Source organism: Danio rerio, chromosome 13 (genome assembly GCF_052040795.2).
Source record: "Danio rerio strain M-AB ecotype USA chromosome 13, GRCz13ab, whole genome shotgun sequence".
Classification (NCBI taxonomy): domain Eukaryota; kingdom Metazoa; phylum Chordata; class Actinopteri; order Cypriniformes; family Danionidae; genus Danio; species Danio rerio.
The window spans coordinates 43467097-43488854 of NC_141033.1; the positions used below are offsets into that span (position 1 = coordinate 43467097).

At 36.8% G+C, this 21758-nt stretch overlaps 1 protein-coding gene across 3 annotated transcripts in view; it reads left to right on the top strand.

Moving 5' to 3' along the window:
• Positions 1-21758, top strand: part of prkg1a (protein kinase cGMP-dependent 1a) — a 147308-nt gene that overhangs the window by 5477 nt on the left and 120073 nt on the right. Inside the window, exon 1 of one of the 3 annotated variants that reach the window (XM_087277708.1) lies at positions 3670-4247. The exons of the other annotated variants lie outside the window; for them this stretch is intronic. Coding sequence (XP_087133834.1) covers positions 3943-4247 — 305 coding nt within the window. The 5' untranslated portion in view covers positions 3670-3942. Of the gene's footprint in view, positions 1-3669; positions 4248-21758 lie in introns of those variants that run through there. 3 annotated transcript variants of the gene reach the window in all.

Sequence of the window (21758 nt, forward strand, 5' to 3'; positions counted from 1 at the left end):
TATAGGTGAAATTTAAAGCCTGTTTTTCTGGGAGAGGTCCTTTCAAGGGCAGTGACTGTGCGAAAGAGATTGAGGGACAGCAGCGAGAGGCAGAAAGAAGGATTAATAACGTTTGTTGTTTTCACATTGTTTAGATGAGTTGTTGTTTGTGTGTTATTTTTGACTTCTAATGCTATCCAAAGAATGGTAGACATCTGGGTGCTGTTGTGGGCCTTTGAGGTCTTTTGACGAACGGTTTCAGTTTCAGATTTCAAAGATGAGGTTTGTCTCATTTGTTTTTACATGCTCTTCATCTTTTTGAAGTCTGTCTGATTTATTAGTTAAACTAAAGCTTTCATGGAGAACTCTGCAGGCCTAGAATATTCCTCCTAACCAGAACAGAAGCCCCAAAGTGCTCTGCTGTTACTTATTCTTACTTGGTTTAAATTTAAGGATAGATACAGTCTCCATTATCATATATCAGTTCTCTGGGTTGTGAAAATGAGCTTCATTCTGTTTTGGGGATTGCTTTTGACCATATTATTGCTTTCCTCCCTTTTCTTCCTTTCTCCTGTGTGCCTGTCATTGTCTGACACCAGAGGGCGCTTTATGTCCTTTTATAAACTTGCAAACAAATCAAAGATGTTGCATCCCTACTAGTTCTCCACATTGAAGTTGAGACAAGCCGTTTAGAGTTGACAGTTTAGCATCTGACCCACATTTTACTTCAGTGAATGTTTCATAGGTTTTAATTTGAAGGCAGTATCTGTGTGTATGCAAACATCTTGGCTGTTGATCACTACATTAATCTATTACCCAAGAAGAATTTAGGACATTCTACCAGAAACGTACATTTTCAGTTATAATAAATGTGGCAGGGCCTGACTTAAGCTTGTCGTCGTCAAAAAATCATACAAAACAAGCATGAAATCATACAATTCAATGATAAAACGCATTCTTCTCCATTATGATGTCACTTCCGAGTCAGCCATAGATGTGTATTGCACGCACTCTATGTTTAATGCAAATGTGACACGACTGACAGAAACATGGGGACATCTGTAGATTTATTTGTATTATATTTGTAGTATTTATTTGTAGTATTTTATTTTTTAATCAGCTGATGTGAATGATACCAACTTAAACTTGCTATTTCTGAAGTTTTTTCTTCTAAACAACAGTTTTTAGCATAAAACAATTAAAGCTGTTGGTTCATTTGGGCTGGGGAGAAGGACATTTACAGAGTTTGTACATTTGTAAAGTGTTTTTAATGAAGAAAACACATCAGAGAACCAAATCAATGACACATTTCTTTATGGAACAACTCACAGAAGTCAACCAGTCCATTTTTGAAATGCTTGAGTTGAAATACTATTAACTGTATTCATGTTTTTATTTCAGGGACAGATAATGTACGTTTCTGGTGGAATGTCTCATTTATGCATTAAATGTTACTGTAGTCGCATTTCAGCACAATTCCTTCCTCACTGTGACAAACTAGTTATTAAATTATGTTAAATGACAACATATAAAATGCATGTGACAACATGTTGCATCTTATGCCAGACTCAGATAAGGTTCTCTACTTTATTATTGTGCACTGTTACCTTTTGTACTAATATTTACAGTACTTATGTTATTGTCTTCTTCGTTTGTTATTGTAGGAAAAATGTTATGATCTGGAATTTCTATGACTTCAATGGCCTCATGTTTTCCACTGAAACATTCTAATTCTTATTCTTATTATGTATTCTAATTACACTTGTAAAAACAACCCTTAAACCATAGTTTTAGTGATAATAGTGAAAGCATAGTAACTGTGTTTCTGGCTTATTGATAACCATTTGTATACATATATATTTTTATTACAAATAACTTTGAACTAGTAATGCTTTAGCTAAACAATGACTGATAATTTTACAATGTATTTTGTAGTAAAACCATGGTACACTGAAAAAAAAAAGATTAATTTGATTGATTTTTTAGGTAAGCGGTTGCAAACAATGTATTTGGGCTGAATTTCAACAAATGAAGTTGAACATTGCTAAATTTTATTTGTTCATTTAAATTCACCCAATATAAATAGTTTGCAGCCACTTACCTTAAAAAAAATTAAGCAAATCTAGTGAACCATTTTTTCCGTGCCACTTTTACATGCAAAACGAGCATTTATATAATTGGACTTTGCTCTGAAAACTGTATTGGGAGACAGACATTATGACAACTTCATCTAGATCTGCAGTTAACTATAGCTTTGGTACTACACGCAGACCCACCCCTCACTGACAAAGGCCCAGAATTTGTCCCAAATATTTGTCATTTGTCCTATTTAACTGCTATGCCATCATGATGAGTGAAAATAAGGCCGAGCGTAATTCTCTGTTGGCTGTCGTGACATCAGCTGATCAGTTTATTTTTTACACTATTTTTCATCAGTCCGCCATCCAGCTGCTGGAAAACATACAATCTGTCATAAGTCAAGTCATCTTTCAATACTGTATTGTTGTTAAATAGAGAAAACAGGTTTAATAGAGAAATCAGGTTTTATTCTAAATCTTGGACCTTACTCTTGAGCAATAAAAAGGTGTAAAGCAACAACAATAAAAAAGCAGCTCATATTAAAATCAGTTTGAATACTAATTTGGTGAATGCTGTTGTCTATGACTTTTCTTATGCATTTTTTACAAGAGAGGCTAGAAAAATTATAAAGTTCTGCATTATTATTATTATTATTATTATTATGATTATTATTGTTATTATTTAGATGTTTTTTAGGCTTGTTTTTAATTATATATATATATATATATATATATATATATATATATATATATATATATATATATATATATATATATATATATATAATTACGTTTTATTTCGGCTAGAATAAAAGCAGTTTTTAATTTTTTTAAAAACCATTTTATGGTCAAAATTGTTAACCCTTTTAAGCTATTTCTTTTTTCGAGAGTCTACAGAACAAACCATCGTTATACAATAACTTGCCTAATTACCCTAACCTACCTGGTTAACCTAATTAACCTAGTTATGCCTTTAAATGTCACTTTAAGCTGTATAGAAGTGTCTTGAAAAATATCTAGTCAAATATTATTTACTGTCATCATGGCAAAGATAAAATAAATTAGTTATTAGAGGGAGTTACTGAAACTATTATTTTTAGAAATGTGTTGCAAAAATGTTCTCCCTGTCAAACAGAAGTTTGGGAAAAATAAACAAGGGGCCAAAAATTCTGGGGGGCTAATAATTCTGACTTCAACTATATATATATATATATATATATATATATATATATATATATATATATATATATATATATATAGATATAGATATATATATCTTTAGTAAATATTTTTTGGGACATCAAAAGTATTATGACCATCCGACAAGCTAATTTAGCTACAATCAGTACTTAAAATGTATTAGGTCTCATAATCAAATAGAAAAAAAGGCGTTTAATTGCAAAAAAAAGCTCCACTTTTTAAGAAAAGAAAAAAAAAAGAAGAACCACCCTTTCAACGGGCTGGCTACGACCCAGACTCGTATACATTTATGGAAATTTGAGATAATTTATATAATCTGCTGTTCTGAACAACATCCGTTTACTGAGTGTCCAGGAATCCCGCGCGCTTCTGTGACGCGCACCAGTGTTCAGAGCAGACTCGAGCTCCACTCATTGATCACGTCACTGCCCACGAGCGACGCTGCTGTCAGTGCTGTGAGGATTTGTGTGGCTTTGAGCGCTTCCTTTTTCCTTTTTTTTTCACGGATACACAGAGAGAGAGAGTTTTAACCAACAGGTTCTTCGCGCTCTGTAGTTCATTTCACTATAGAAGCGGATTTGGCGCAACACTGTATTTTCTCCCCTCACAGTAGGCTAAAGTTACTAAAAGTGCAGTTCTGGCAGCTTTCATTCGGTTCGGCTCGGTTTTATTCGGCTTGGAAAGGATGATGATGGGGACTTTACGCGACCTCCAGTACGCGCTTCAGGAGAAAATCGAAGAACTCAGGCAGAGAGACGCGCTCATTGACGAACTGGAGCTCGAACTGGACCAGAAGGATGAACTCATTCAGAAGCTGCAGAACGAGCTGGACAAGTACCGATCCGTGATCCGTCCGGCGACCCAACAGGTCCAGACGCGCTCGGAGCTGCCGGAGCATCAGCGCACCAAACGGCAGGCGATCAGCGCCGAACCCGCAAACATCCAGCAGCTGAGTCACGTGACGCTGCCCAACGTCCCCAAAAGCGCCAAGTAGGTTAATCTGACAGACTTAAACATTGTCAATCGACAGGGCTTAAATATCATCAAGTAGTGCATTTTAACATTCGATTAACTGCATCAAATACTAACTTGAATTTAACTTTAAACTATATCTCAGGAGTAAACCCATCACATGCCACATCACATTGAGTTTAATGATTTATTTGATGACTTTAATGTTGAAGTTTTAAGTAATCAAACACATATAAAGCTCTATAAAACAAAATACAGTATTTAAACTAGCATGAATTATAACTAGCCTACCAGATAACTAGTGGAAACCTGATTAGCAATTTTTTTGGTGTCTTATAATATTTTACAGTGTTGCATGTGATCCATGTGCTTCCAGAAAAATATGAATAAATGATGCATATTTACATGCAACTAACACTAAACTTAACATTTATCCCAACCTTAGATACACATTAAATTAATATTGCTCAGTAATTAACTGTATTGTAACACTGTAACAAGGTCAAAATAAACTGAAGTGTAACAGTGTTTACTAACACGGGCTCATTGGAAATACATGCTTTGAGAAAGATGTACTTTAACGTTCAGTATTCGCTTGTAAAGTCGTGACGTATCGATGACATATGGAATACTGTTGAATTGAGAATATTTGTTTATGGCCACGTTTTAGTCATATCACACATTAAAGTGAATTTTCTATAAAATCATGGTGTACACATTGGGATCTAGACTTGCTGCATCACAAGTATCAAAATGTTAACAATTAAAAAAAAAAATTGTATCACTTTCTGACCATCGGATTATAGGCATGATATATATATATATATATATATATATATATATATATATATATATATATATATATATATATATATATATATATATATATATTCATATATATTGCGATCGTGATTTTTGAAAGTAATGCATCGCTTTGTAAACATTTATTATTATCATTTTAAGAGTGTCCTCATACACTTTTATAGAGCGCCTGGACCCAGAAGCCGATTCGCATGACGTCACACTTAATAGGCAGATATTTGACTGCGGTTTCTAGTTAAAATGAATGCCGCAGAGCATTATATAATGCCAACAACTTTTTCTCATTTTCACACTGATGATATTAATGATGATTTATGTGGCTGCAGTGCACTTTTCTCTAACGCCTGATTTTGAAAACACTATTGGTTGGGTTTATGGCAGGGTAATAGGTCAGTGGTGTGCTGGGTAATCTGTACGACAAGCCCCACCTTCTCATGAATGTGTACAAGAAGGACGTGCATCTGAAACGTACAACAAAACATTCCCTAAACCCGCCTTTCCACTGCACATAATAAGCGACAGACCGGAAGTCAATTATTTCCAATGGAGAGTAGTCTGGAAGTAGGCATGGGATGATAACCAGTTTCTAGGTTTACTGCAGTTTGGAAAAGTCAAATGTCCTGTTTTACCGTTCCCTATATGTATGGTTTTTTTAATATATTTTTTTATGTGTTGTAAAGAAATCTGTTTTTGAAACTAACGAAGAAAGCAGAGGTGAATGATTTATTTAAACTATTTAGCCTGACATTTTTTTCACCTAGACATTTAAAAACACATATTTTAGAGCAGTAATCACAATACTGTGAAACCGTGGTGTTATTATCCAAGGTTATCACACCATCAGAAACTTATCCTGGGCCATGTCTATGCAGAAGTTGATCCAATCATCCGATCATCTTCGTATGAAGAAAATTCTGACGCAATTTGTGATGCGGATGCATTAAAATATTTGAACTCCTCTATAGGGCTGCACGATATATCGTTTCAGCATCGAAATCGCGATGTGCGCATCCGCGATAGTCACATCGCAGGAGGGTGCGATGCAAAAAAAAAAAAAAATTATATATATATTATGGGTGGAGCCGAACCGGAATGCGGTATTCGGAAAAGCAGGAATAGCGTGTTTTTACGAATACTTATTTCAAACAATACTTGATAAATTATTTGTATTTGGGAACAAGAAAAACATTATATCAAAAAGCTGCGTTTCCTCATGAGACCGCACTGCATGCCCGCGTGAGTGAGTGAGTTAGTGAGTGAGACGTTCAGGAGTCGGTGGGCGGGGTGGGGCCGGGGTAAGGAGACTGAGCAGGCTGCTTCTCTATACAGCAACAGAGAAGACTTGGCAGAGCGAAAAATACTTTTCTGCATTACTATTTTTGTTTATTTTATCATACTAAAATAACACGTGACAGAAGTTCACTCAAAAGTGAAAGTTCTTTCTTTTATTTACTAACACTCCCGTCATTCCTACTACTTTCAGAACATAAATTTTGATATTTTACCATATGAAAATGCAATGCAGTTATGAAAATTGAGAAATTAAAGCAATACAGAGATCTGGTCCCCGCGTCAGGTCAGGGTGCACCTGTAACCTTAAAAACGCAGACGCGGCGGAGGCGCACTAAACTCACACGGGAAAGAACTGGGCATTCAATTCATGTTTTCGTTAAATAATTCTTTAAATACAGCTCTTTTGATCTCTAAAGGGGAAAAAAGCAAAATAAATTTGTCGTTAAATTAATTTTAGCAAAGACGCAACTGCCTGTCATTTTCACATTCGTTTTTCAGTTAGGGATTTGGTCTATTAGAGTAACCTAATAAAATTGTTTTGTTGAACACTGTAGTCTACACAATAATCGATATTATAATTTATTATATACATTAGCTATTATTAAAACTAAACTATACAATTGATAAAACAAAACCCTTTTTAATGTTTGCTTTCATTTTGACACCGCTAACAGTTGTAATAAGAAACATCACATTATGCAGAAGCATGCAGTCTCAAGTTAAAAACACCTTTTGAGTTTAAAGATTGCCAAGTCAAGTTTACAGTGTCATAAATGAAATGGGTAGCATGAGTAAAGGGGATTTGCCCAGCACACAACCTCATGCGCTGCAGGTAGGCTGAATGATAATCTTTAAAAATATATAGGCTATGCAATACAAAACTTTAAACATTTATTTATTTTTTAATGAAAAGAAAAGAAATCAGGAGAGTAAAATATAATTTAAACCACTGGTCTGGCGCTGATACTTTATTGTTTGTATCCAGAAGAAGGGGAAAAAAGCAGATGAAAACCTGGCTGGGGAGACGGCGATAACATATCAGTTCTTCAGCAAAGATCACGACATAATTGTAATGCGTTTATCATACAACGCAGTTCGTGTTTATAATCATTAATATTAACTAGTATTAGTTCTCTCTCTCTCTAGGGCTTGTTCTTGTCGGCGCAATATAGCCTCGGCTTATTGCACGTACGAATCCGATTGTGAAGAATGATTAAGCGCTTGCATTTTTTATTGCATCCTTTTCGCAAGTTATTCATTTGTTTTGTTTTTTAAGTGGTGCGAACATTATTTACTGGCAAACATGTTCCTCGATCTCGTACATCAACAAATAATGTAGCCTACCTAAGTTAATTTACCTTTTATGTAAAAATTAAGGAATAACCAAATTTAATATTAATAAATAAAACATCCGTACAAACTTACATGTTTATTTTTGAACTTTCGTTAATAAAACAACACAAAACTGTTTATAAATATTGTAGTTAAATATTACATTACTTTAACTGCTTGAAACTGTATAATAATAACAATTAAACGTTACATTTTTAAGAACTTAACAAAAAGTCTAAATGGCACTTTACTTATCAGTGTAATAATAATATAAATATTAATAATTATACGTAAAAAGAAAATATTAACCTAGTAACAATATAAGTCAGATGTTTAAAAAAACAGCGTAGTTTCTCTCCACCTTTTGTTGTCATATTTTAAATTTTTTGCCAGAAAAACTAACATGTTGACTTTGTCCGGTTTAAGTGAAGAATGGGGTTATAATGTTTCCAGCAATACACTGTCAGACGGTGTGCTTGTAGCGAAAAATGCACAAACAGGGTACTTTTTCACAACCATGCGATAGAGGGCTTCTCCTTCTGTTCCGCCGCCCGCATTTCTCGCAACGCAGGTTTCTCTACTCTGCGGAGCGGCGCGTTCTTAAGTAGTTACCAAATAGCCTATGCTCAATTTCTCGTCAATGTCTTCCATTTATCACTTTCTCTTTTGTATCTGGCCATTTTTGCAAATGCCTCTGCCATGCCTGTCGAGCTGGGCTTCTGCGTTTAGAAGACAGGAGTTGATTAAGCCTACATGGCTTTTTTTTCCCTCGCCGTCAATCGCCACTAGCTTGCATGGTTCGGGACCCGTGGATCTGCGTATCGATGGATTTGCTCCTCAGTGTTTGGACTCTCAGCACTCAGCAGTGAATATTAAAACACACTTTACTTAAAACCCCCATACAAAAAGCTTAATCCAAATTGATTCGTTCACCTTTCTAGTTCGGCACGAATCCAAAATGTTCCCAGATGTAAGAGTTCGTTTTCTAACAAGATTCATGGTTGAACTTGAACTTGCTGAATCGTGCCTAATGTTATATTCTAACAGATATGTAATACTTGGCAACATAACAGTAATTTGTGTTTTAAAGTGCGTGACGTCACGTACTACGGCCGGTGGCAATGGACAACCGAGGTGGCAATGACCGCGGTGACGCGGTTGTCATGGTGACCGTCACAGCCCTAGTTTTAAGTAAATATATATATATATATATATATAATATCGCAATATATATCGCAGGGGAAAAAAATATCGCAATGTCAATTTTTTCCAATATCGTGCAGCCCTACTCCTCTAACTAGACTTTATGTGACCGGCCGACTGGATGTGATGTATTCCAGTGTTGTCCAAACAGGTTCTTGCTCGTGAGATGAGTAGTTTTTTCCGTTATTTTTTAAAAAGAAAAAAGTCTATATTAAAAAACATTTCTATTCATAAATGAGCTATAAAAAATACTTTTCAATGTCGTCTCCTCATTCCCTTCAGTATTTTTAGCGGTCTAGTATTCATTCATTCATTCATTCAACCATGGTGAACACACAGAGAACAAAAGCACTTTTGCAGTTCTTTAGTTTGGACACAGTGAGAATCAGCTTCTCTATCATGGTGCACGACAAAACTGAAAATTGTTGTTCCTGCGACAAAAAAAAGGAGTGTACATGACAACAGCACAATGACAGCATTAAATACAGACACTTTAAACTAATAATTTAACACATTTGTGTCCAATAATGTTTTTTTTTCTGTATCGTGATCGCAAACAAATCTTTTTAACCGGATGTTCTAAGTAAACCTGTTGAACTAGTTCACTAAATCGAACTGAATCATTTAAAATGATTCACGTCTCCAGTAAGCACTTATCCACTACTACTAAAAAGTACCTACTTACTTTTTTAACAAGCCTAATACCCCCCATTTGACTCGAAATAATTCAATATATACTCTTATTTAGTTATTAGAACAGTAACGTTACACTGAGATCAAATTTGAGAAGCGGTTAACCGCATGATTCTGTGAACCAAACACAAACAGTACATGACAGCCTGCAGTGAGTGAACTAAACTTGAACAACTGCAGCGCAGGTAAACCGAGGGCTTAAATGTGAGGATCTGGTGAAAAAAATGTAAGTTTATTTCATAACAGAAGGTCGTGATGGAATCATGCTTCAGTTAGGTTGCAAAGCTTTACTGTAAGACATTTTTCAGACCATGGTGATGTTTTAACTGACTGGAATTACTATTGCTGACTACATAATGTTGAGTCCTAACATCTGTGTTAAATATCTGAACACTGAAGTTCCATCACTACTGTGTATCTAACCTCAGAAGCAGCCTTGCACTGATATTGTACTTAATGACTAGTTCAGACTGCGTGATTTTAGCCCCGATTTTGGCTCGCCGACAGGTTTTGAGAAATCGCCGACAAATACCTGATATCACAGGCAAATTGCTGCTCGTGCACGTGAGTGACAATCACACAGTATGAACGATCAAAGACACGATCTGAGTGAATCGCCGATGAGTCGCCGATGCCTGTGAGATATTTGGCGTGCTGAATATCTGGAGCTGTCGGCGATTCAAATCATGCTGTGTGAATTGAGTTTTAACTGAAAATAACATCAGCCATCGCCTACAGCCAATGAGAGAGCAGCTTTCACTTGTGTGTGCGTGTGTGTGTACCTGCTGCAGGCCAGCGGGAGGCTGGGGGAGAAGTTAAAAGCGCTAATTTTTGGTTTATTTGGACCCACGAAATGGAGGAAAAACTAGTGGAGGTTTGACAGGACTCAGGAGCAACTGTGTCTGTTTGACGTTTCATACAGAAAGAAATTAGTTTATTATCAACGTTGAGGAGAAATGGCTAATTCCCTTTAAACCCAGGTGAGCAAACATGTACATGTTCTACCCCATTAAAGGCGTCTTTCTCATTATGTAGTTTATAACAAAAGATATACTACATGTTTTTGGCTGTGAGACGTAGTTTGGAAGAAGTTGTCGGCGATTCTCCCTATAGTAAAGTCATGCAATGTGAATGTCCATGTCGCCGAACCATCTTGCAGTGTAAATAAAGCAGCGACGAAACGCAAGCCCAGATAGTCATGCAGTGTGAAAACATCTGTGACACGACTAGTTTGAAAATCATGCAGTCTGAACTCGGCATAAGGCTGCTATCTTGTGGGCTGCTGTATTTTAATTTGAGGATGGGTAGGTTTCCCCCACAGTCCAAAGACATGCTGTAGAGGTGAACTGGGTAGACTAAATTGTCTGAAGTGTATGAGTGTGTGTGTGTGAATATGTGTGTGGATGTTTCCCAGAGATGGGTTGCGGCTGGAAGGGCATCCACTGCGTAAAAACTTGCTGGATAAGTTAGTGGTTCATTCCACTGTGGCGACTCCGGATTAATAAAGGGACTAAGCCGACAAGAAAATGAAATAATTTCAAAATATAGAAACTAATAGAAACTAGTAAAGCTGCCTCTAAAAACTAATTAAAACTAACTGAATTTGAAAACAAAAAGTCAAAACGAAATAGAACTAATGAAAAGTCCAAAACTATTTTAACCTTGACCCGTGGTTAGCTTTAGAAGCTTCAAAAAAGATGTGGATTTAGGCATGTGGCTTTTTGCAAAGCTACTAGGAAAGCAGGCATGTACTTTTGTGTTCATTAAACTAACCTGTTGTTCATCAGAAAACCTCCTATAAATATCTTAGTTTTTGCTTAAAATATAAAGCTGTACACAACCTATGTCCTTTTTAGCTGCGAAAACCAAATTACAACAGTTTACAGTGACAACAATAAAGTATGTTGGCTATGGTTACGGAGTAATGTTTTGAAAAGATAATAGTCATGCTTTTGAAAGAGAGGACAATATCATGGGGTTTTCAGGTTGCACAATTGAAATCATTCTGATCTGAAAACTCCCTCACAAAGCAGGCTCATTATGTTCTGTTCAAAATGCCATTCATTGACATTTGCAGAAGCATCTCATTGATGACACCTCAAGAAAGTTTGATTCTGCGCAGGGAAGCAGATGAACCAGGAATAAAATGTCTGTGCTGCGCATACAGGAGCAGCGATGTGGGAAATACCCGAAGTCTGGCCTATAATAATTACTGCTTTGTTTAACGGCCTGATCATTTGCTTATCAAAGCAGCATGATGTCATTCAGCAGGTGGATCGCGGACACTATTTACATGATCAGCTGTTATTATGCGCACAGTTGTGTGTCTTGATGCGCTTTAATTGAAATAGACACTGGCACGATTAGAGGACCTAAACAGTTCCCTTGGAAGTGAAGGATCTTCATGTTTCAACCTGCTGTCATAAACACACACACACACTCTTAATTAATTAGCATCTAGTGGTTTAGCAGCAGAGGAACATTATTCTTGTGTTGTGAGCAGCTTGGCCTCCCCATCTGCTGTGCATCTGACAGCTCAACACTGTACTAATTTACAACACAACCTTGTTTTGTACTGAATGACCCTTTGAACCTCATTGCACTGGAGCATGTTTTGCCTTTTCTTTTTTAAATCAGCATGTATCTTGAACTGATGAGCGCTTCAAGGAACTATTATACAGATTTTAAAGAAGAAAAAACTTCATAACAGCTTGTGTTTGCCTGCCAGATGGGAACTAACTGGCAATAATATTGTTTCACTTTTGAAAAGCTTATAATGTTTTTAAAGATAATGTTAACATTAACATTATATATAACATTATATATATTATATATAATATAATACATAATATATTATGTAAATATATATATATATATATATATATATATATATATATATAACATTATATATAACATTATATATATTATATATAATATAATACATAATATATTATGTAAATATATATATATATATATATATATATATATATATATATATATATATATATATATATATATACATACAACAGTTCTGTCTGGTTCTCGAATTTGATTGGCTGATAGCCGTGATATATTTAAGTAATATCCGCACCCGTACAGCCTTTTTACCCTTTGTGTATTACTCCGCCCACATACTGCCAGCAAAAAGCAGACACTACAGATCTAAAGTTTAAAAGATGCTTGCTCAGCTGTTTAACTGTCAGCTTATAGCCCCTTTCACACAGTGATACCGGTAAATATCTGGAAAATTTCTGGAACGACTTTACCGGTATATTCAAAAAAGTGCTGTTCACACAGGCGAGGACGTTAAGGAATTTTTCCGTAAAAGACCGTTCACACATCCATTCCAAAATACCGGTAAATTCTGACATCATTCACCACTTATGAGCCTTAAACGGCTGCGCTTGTATTTGTAAACATTTGACTAAATTACAAACTCTGTGGATGATCAGTGTTGTGAACAACTTCGATGAAAACATATAGAGGAACACTTTCACATGTCGAGATGTTCATGATATGTGTGTGTGCTGGCGCTCACCGGCTGTTTCACAGGCACACGCAAAGCTTGAAGGTAAACAAACAGCGGCTTATCATAAGCATCTTATGGATTTTTATTTACACAGTTGACATTAAGAAGAACATATAAACGTTATCTCACTAACTTCTAGCCGCTAAACGCATCTGGGAAAATATTCAAAGGCTTTTATTCTCATAAACCGCGCGGACGTAAACGCGTCTGACTGTTGTGATTGGCTAAAGCAGACATCTCACGTCAGCACGTTCTAGACGTGCACGCGCTCTTTCCAGCAATCTTCCTTCTGCATTCACACAGCGCAGCATTTCGGCAAATTACCAGTAATGTTACAACTTCTCTTTCCGGAAAATAGCCAGAATGAATTTACCTGTATTTTTTGAAAAAGGACCTGTTCACACATACAACCTTTCCGGAAAATTGCCGGTAATTTTCCAGAAAGGTCTGTATGTGTGAAAGGGGCTTATGATTTGAATCTAACGCGGAAGAAAGTAGTTCCTCATACAAAAGTGTTTTTGAGACTCTCCATGTTTGATTTTGTTTTTATTTACACAATTATGCTATCAAACTGTTGTATGAACGCAATATCACACTCATAACAGTGCGATATGGCTGTATATCGGCACTGGTTGGGGCACTAAGGCACTCGGCCAGCGGCCCACCAGTGCTGATATACAGCCATATCGCACTGTAACGAGTGTGATATTTATTGATATTGAAATAAAAGTAATATATATTTTAGAATGTTGAGCTACTTTCAGATTTTTCTCTTAAATGAATGCATACAATGGGATGCTATACTATAACATATTTGTGTATATTACATTAGTCAGTACCAAAGCCAAAACTACATTTAATCTCTAAAAATAAATTAAGATCATAGTGCAAAAATGAGTACACCCCAATAAATGTTGTGGAAAAATGAGGAAGAACCAAATCATGATTATCATAAAAATATTACATTGTTTAGTAAATTTAGTAATTTTTTAATAAATAAAAAAATGATTAAATTAAATTAGTAATATTAAATGTAATTTTTTTTTTGTTTCTAATGTTTTGCAACACCCTATTTGAATTTATACACTCACCGGCCACTTTATTAGGTACATCCGTCCAACTGCTTTTAAATGGAAATTTGTAATCAGCCAATCACATGGCAGCAACTCAATGCATTTAGGCATGTAGACATGGTCAAGATGATCTGCCTCAGTCCAAACAGAGCATCAGAATAGGGAAGAAAGCTAATTTATTGACCTCGAACGAGGCATGGTTGCTGGTGCCAAACGGACTGGTCTGAGTATTTTAGAAACTGTTGATCTACTGGGATTTTCACGCACAACCATCTCTAGGGATTACAGCGAATGGTCTGAAATTATAGAGAAAATATCTAGTGAGCGGCAGTTCTGTGGGCAGAAATGCCTCGTTGATGTCAGAGTTCAAAGGAGAATGGCCAGACTGGTTCCAGCTTGTAGAAAGGCAACAGTAACTCAAATAACCATTCGTTACAATCGAGGTCTGCAAAAGAGCATCTCTAAGCGCACAACACGTCAAACCTTGAGATGGATATGCTACAGCAGTAGAAGACCAGACCAGGTGTCAGTCCTGTCAGTTAAGAACAGGAAAGTGAAGCTACAATTCACACAGGCTCACCCAAATTGGATAATAGAAGATTGGAAAAATGTTGCCTGGTCTGATGAGTTGCGATTTCTGCTGTGATATTCGAATTCGTCAGAATTTGCCATCAACAACATGAAAGCATGGATCCATCCTGCTTTGTATAAATGGTTCAGGCAGGTGGTGGTGTTGTAATGGGGTGGTGGATATTTTCTTGGCACACTTTGGGTCTACTAGTACCAGTTGAGCATCATGTCAACCCTACAGCCTATATGAGTATTGATGCTGACCATGTCTATCTCTTCATCACCACAGTGTACCGATCTTCTGATGGCTACTTCTAGCTGGATGACTGGTATCTTGAACATGACAATTAGTTCACTGTACTCAAATGGCGTCCACAGTCACCATGTCTCAATCCAAAAGAGCAAATTTTAGATGTGGTTAAACGGGAAATTTGCATCATGGATGTGCAGCCAACATATCTGCAGCAACTGCGTGATACTATCATGTCATTATGGACCAAAATCTCTGAGGAATATTTCAGTACCTTGTTGAATCTATGCCACGAATGATTAAGACAATTCTGAAGCAGCACCTTACTAGTTCCAAACCAGAACTAGTAAGGTGTACCTAATAAAGTGGCCGGTGAGTATATGTATTATCTTTCTATTTCTAAAGATGTTAGGTGACCACATTCTTATTTGAAAGAATGTAGCTGTTTAATAAGAAAATTAATTAGTTTAGAGGCAGCAAACTATATCACTGAGAAATGGATACAAATATAAATTTTCAAATCAGGTGTACTCATTTATGCTGTGCACTGTATTTTTCTATAAGGAATCCATTCATCTTTATTTCATGTCTTTCTTAGCTGAAGCGTTCATCAATCCAGCATTATATCCACTGTCTTATTACTTTCATTTTTTTCTGTAGAAATAGATGTAAATAGAAAACTCTGCTTTGACTAAATGTCACAAGTAAATGACATAACCCATTACATTTCTTTCAGCATACTACTTTTTGCCGTTTGAATGTCATTCACGGTGTCTTATAATTGAATCTTGTTTCTTTCTATTCTTTTTTTAGCATTTACCTTTGATGAAAGACTCAACGTTTTTTTGAAGTCTTCATTGAAATGTCTCCTCTGAACTTGTTCCTCTCTGACACTTGGACTTTCTGAAGTCTTTGGAGATCTCAGAGATCACACGTTTTGCACCGAAATAGGAATGTCTGCATTGGACATTTTGACCTCTGGATTTTAGATTTCTTTACATAAGACTAAAACTTTGTCATGTTTCTTAGTTAAAACTGCAATGTATTTAGTTGAAGAGGTGGCATGGTGGCTCACAGCAATAAGCTCCTGACTGTTTCAGTTGGCATTTCTATGTGGAGTTTGCATGTTTACCCGTGTCAATGAGGGTTTCCTCTTGGTGCTCTGGTTTGCCCCACAGTCCAAAAACATGCACTAAAGTTGAATTGGGTAAACAAAATTGGCCATAGTGTATGAGAGTGTGTGTAAATGTGAGAGTGTATAGGTGTTTCGCGGACATATGCTGGAATAGTTGGCGGTTCATTCCGCGGTGGTGACCTCTGAAATAGAGACTTAGCCAAAGGAAGATGAATTAATGAAAGGTATCAGATTTATCTCCACAAGGAGTGAGCCATGAGCTTGTATGAAACAAAAGTCTTTACATTTTATTCAGTCAAGTGAACCAAACTAAATATTTGCTTTGTGCTCTTGAGTGTAATATCTAGACCAACATTAATTGACGTTTTTTCTTTAAATTCAGTATTGTGACAAGTCTAATATAGTGAAAGAATCAGTTCATTAACTCGAGTTTGATAAATGGCATCTAAAATGTGTGTTTAGGAAAGAAAACGTTAGCTAACCAGTGTCATTTTCCTTAACTTAGGTGAAAATGAGCTCTGATATCCCTTTTTATTTTCACCATTCATTTAGAACGGACCATCAGGTTAATTGGAAGGTTGTGAAATTATACATTTGTGTCACTTTATGTTCGCTGATAAGATACGCAGCCAGTTACACAACGTTCCTATGTAACTCCTAATGATACCTACGGGTTTCTTCCCACCGCAGCCTCGATTTCGCTTTTAAAAATGGCAGCCGCGTGAAATCAGTCTATTCAGTGACATAACTTTGATGGTTGTTTGTCCCCACCTGTTGGTTACACAATGTAATTGCTAGAACATCCACCAGCATTAAGTTCCATTAAACAGTGATTTTAATCTTTACCATAAACATCAGCGTTTATATCTGAACTATCAACTGTTCTCCCAGTACTTCTGTGTTATTTGATTGTTTGTAACGAACTAAAAAAGTGTAAAAACTAAATCTCTCTCAATCAGTCACAGATTTGAATGCAGCGCTTCGAAGGATAATTAAACATATGCAAATCAATATAATTTATCATTCATGTTGTGCGGGTTTGAATTAAGTTTACAATCTCTTACAATCTTACAATCACAATCTCTCACCACAACCTTTTCTGTCATCTTTATATTTGTGGCCAAAATGGTTTCAAACGTGATTTTAATGACGCGGGAGGATCACTCTCTCTGCGATTGTTATAAATGTTGCATTAACCCACAAGTTTAAAAAAAAGGTATTAATCCATGGGTCACATGCGTTCCGAACTGTGGGTTGTGATCCATGATCTGTTACACCCCTACAAATTACACAGTATTTAACTGTAATATGATCTGTATTTTATAGAACAGTTATGCAGTATGTTACTCTATTTTAAAGTTGCACTGTAAAAAAAATATTGCTGTATATGCTACAGTAAATATTCACAATACTGTAAATACATACACAGCAAGATAAATTATTCGCTTAAATTATTATTATTTTTTTATATTAGCGAGCAGTTGCTTTAAATACAAACTATGAAGGGAAGAGATATCATTGGGCAGAGGAAACTGAAACCTATTGACTTTATTCTTCAATGCGAAAGTGTGCATGTATTTGTAATTGTTTTGAAGCTTCCAATTCATCTGCCTAAAAGAAATGACTAGGAATAATGAATGACAGAAAACACAGCAAAATCCACTGAGTAAAATTTAGTCAGTTTAGACAGTATTTGATCCTTCTCTAAATTGAGTTAAAGTTACTCAAGTTAATGAAACAATGAAAGGATAAATTATATGATGATTGATATTAATATACAGAAGAACAGAACTATAACTGACTTCAGTCACAACCTTAGATGAAATTAACTGAAACATAATCCATTGAATCTCTCAAAATCTCAGCAGAGGATCTTTAAGCAACTTCACAAACAGCAGCTTTACTTATTACCAGCCTGTTTGGTAGTAGGGACCAAATACTCTCTGAACTGAGAAAATTTTACTCTGAGGATTTTGCTGTGTACTTGCTCTTCAAACAAGTGTTTTCATGACTATACACTAGGGATGGGAAGATTAATCGATATGTATCGATACGCGGTCATGCGCGTGCACGATGCGAGTGCATCGGTAGAGCAGCAGAGGATGAATGAAATTTTGGAAGCAAATCGAGATGCATCGGTTTTTGCGAGATGCATCGGTTTTTCCGAGATACAGCTTATATTTTTAATATAGAATGTATTTTTTATTTATTAACAAGTGTTGTCAACCTGTTTTTGGCGCATAATTTAATCGACCTACATAAAGTAAGCCTTAGCAACGGATTTGCGGATGTGTACACTTACGCTACAACTCAGTGTATCAGGTGTGCGGATGAAGCTAGTGGTGCGCCCTCAGAAAGCGCGAGAAGCAAAACAAACATTTTATTCCCCACTGAGTTTTAAATCTAAAGTATGGCAACATTATGGATTTAAGGATGGACGACATGACAGGACAGATGCAATTTGCAAAATGTGCCGCGCATCTATAAAATACGCGGGCAGTACGACTAATCTGAAATCTCACTTGAAGCGGCGCCACGGTGTTGTTGTGAAAGCATCTTCCAGTGTTTCTGCATCCCCGGCTTTCGCACTGCTTCAACTGTAGCTACCAGCTCCAAAAGTGGTGAGAAAAGCATTGCAAAATTTTTTTACAATCGCGAAAGTTTTGTGAGCTCTACGCCAATAACGGATGTTATTGCATTGTTCATCCTCTGCAGGGCCGGAGCAAGCTGAACTGCCACTCTAGGCAGAGGACGATCACGCCGCCCTCAACCCCAATGTGAAAACGAAAGTGACCGGTTATGAAAATGAAGTGATGTGTTGCGGACCTCTATTCTGCCGCCCTATGAGCGGATATAACTGAGGACGCGCGGGTGTCGCGGACCTCTATTCTGCCGCCCTATGAGCGGATATAACTGAGGACGCGCGGGGGTCGCGGACCTCTATTCTGCCGCCCTATGAGCGGATATAACTGAGGACGCGCGGGTGTCGCGGACCTCTATTCTGCCGCCCTATGAGCGGATATAACTGAGGACGCGCGGGGGTCGCGGACCTCTATTCTGCCGCCCTATGAGCGGATATAACTGAGGACGCCGCCCTCTCTATAATGCCGCCCTAGGCGGTTTTAAACACCTCCTCCTGTTAATTTTTATTTAATAATAATAATAATAATAATAATAATAATAATAATATTAATAATAATAATGATAAAAATAATGGGTGTCACGGTGGCACAGTGGGTAGTTTGACCACCTCACAGCAAGAAGATTGCTGGTTTGTTATATTTTTATTAGCCTGTTGTTTACAGTGACAGTGATGTTTCAAAGCAGCATAACACTGCTAGTTCACAACCTTAAGTTTTGAATAATCAGTGGCAAAATATATCTTTGTAAAACTTGTTTTCATAGTTGAAAAGTTAAATCACAATTCTTGTTGTGCAATGCTAAACCTTTATGTTGAAAGAGTGCAAATATATATATTTTAATATATATTGCACTTATACATTCTGTTTATCTTGAAAATACTTAAATAATATGTGCTATAGGTTCTAAAATGGCCCTCTACTGTAAACTGACACCCTGGCTCTGAGAGAACAACCAGTTTGTAAAAAAGTTTTGGTTTTGCTTGGTTAATAAATAATCAAACTCATTCAATGGCACAGCATCCTCTTTCACATAATCTCATAAACTTGATCTAATTAGTTAGTGCTGAATTATCGCATTGTATCGTGATATGGATGTGAATCATATCATGTTGCATCGCAATATGTCACAAATGTATCGCTAATATATCGGATCGTATTCTTTGTATCGAGATGCGTATCGTATCGGCATTATAGCTTAGATGCCTAACCCTACTATACACACAAAACAGAATAAGACAATAAGCAAATATCAGTTTGCAACATCAAGCTGCAAAACGAGCAGTTTTTACCGTCTAAGGGTGCGTTCACACCTGCCTTATTTAGTTCGATTGAATCGCACTAGAGTTCGTTTCCCTTTTTGGTACGGTTCGTTTGGGCAGGTGAGAATGCAGCAATCGTACTCGAGTACGCACCAAAAGCGGACCAAATAAACGTACTGAGACCTGCTTGAAGAGGTGGTCTCGGTACGCTTTCAAATGAACCCTGGAGCGGTTTGTTTGTGGTGAGAATATGATCCGTACTAAAACAGGTCCAACCGCAAAAAGTACTACACGTTTTGAACTAATTCAGCTGCCGTAGGCCGATGCGCTGTGCATTATGGGATATAGAGGAAAAACATTTGTTGACAGCGCTTTACCAACAGAGAGAGGGGAAAACATTATCTGATGGATCGTTGGTAATATTTCCGGAAGATGACCATTTCGCAGTTTAGCTAAATTAATTCACGGCTCCTCCTGAAGTGACGAGTGATGCATTAAACACTTTTTTCCAGCCGCGGCCGCACTTCATTCTCAAAATGTATAGTTTGTCTAAAGCAGGGATACAATCAGCCAGCGCAGTCGTCCCTCCAGAGTAAAAGGTTTTGTTTACCTGCGGGAGTTCACTGGCATTTTCCCGCACGTGAATTCTGACCAATCAATAAGCAGTTTAGGAAATATGTTTAACAACATCTGGCCAATGAGAGATGTGGATTTTGTCAGATGACTGCATTTTGGTTCGTTTCAACTAGTTCGGACCAAAGCCAGCAGTGTGGTGTGAAAATGACCCAAAGATGGCAGAAGATGCAACAATGTATCCTTTATTGCGCTTGGTCCGGACCAAATTAAGCTACAGATGTGAAAGCACCCTAAAATGAATGGAAGCGAATGAGACTGGAAGTCTTGAGGGAAAATAATTCAAATGGCTGCGCCTGCTCTTCCACAGAGAATAAGGTGAATGCAAAAAATAAACTGGTCCATACGTTTTTCTGACCAAGTTGTTTTTGCATGTGTGGAAAGAGCTCTTATCTGCAGTCGGGCTTTGCTTCCTGTTTTAGCATTCTGCCAAGAAAGCGGACATAATAAACAAAGGATGAAGATATGGCCATTAACTCATTAACACACACGCATCTACAGATGACCACAGAGCTGCTCAGGGCTTTTTTCAATGAGCGCTCATGCAGTGAGGGCAGATTATGTGAATCAATACAGATCCTCAGAATCATATTTCATGCTGCGAATACATAATCATTCTCTAGTTTCATTCGTGTTTAAAGGTCCCTTGAAATGCTTCGAAATGTGCATTTTCATTTGATGTTTGACATAATCTCAACTGAACCATGATGAGAGGGAGGGACATAATGTAGCTCCTTCTCCCCTTTAAAAAAAATAGCCAATCGTGTTTTGTTTCTTCACAGCTCTGCCAGTGAGAGTGGTTGAGATCAAGCACATCAAATGAGAAGCATCTTGTAGAGGGCGGGGCATGTCTGATACTAAAGAGCATTTGATTGGTTATGGTGTGATGAGAGACTGTAGTGTGATGTGACATGAATAAAACCATTGATCCACTTGAGCAGAAGTGACAAACTACAAGCTTTACAAGTTGATATTGTTATATCATATATCTTTTAAATGTCAATTTTTTGACATTTTGACATAAATTGTTTTGCAGCACACTAGCTTATAGAGATCTTTAAAACTAACAATATTGATACTAAAATATATTTAAAA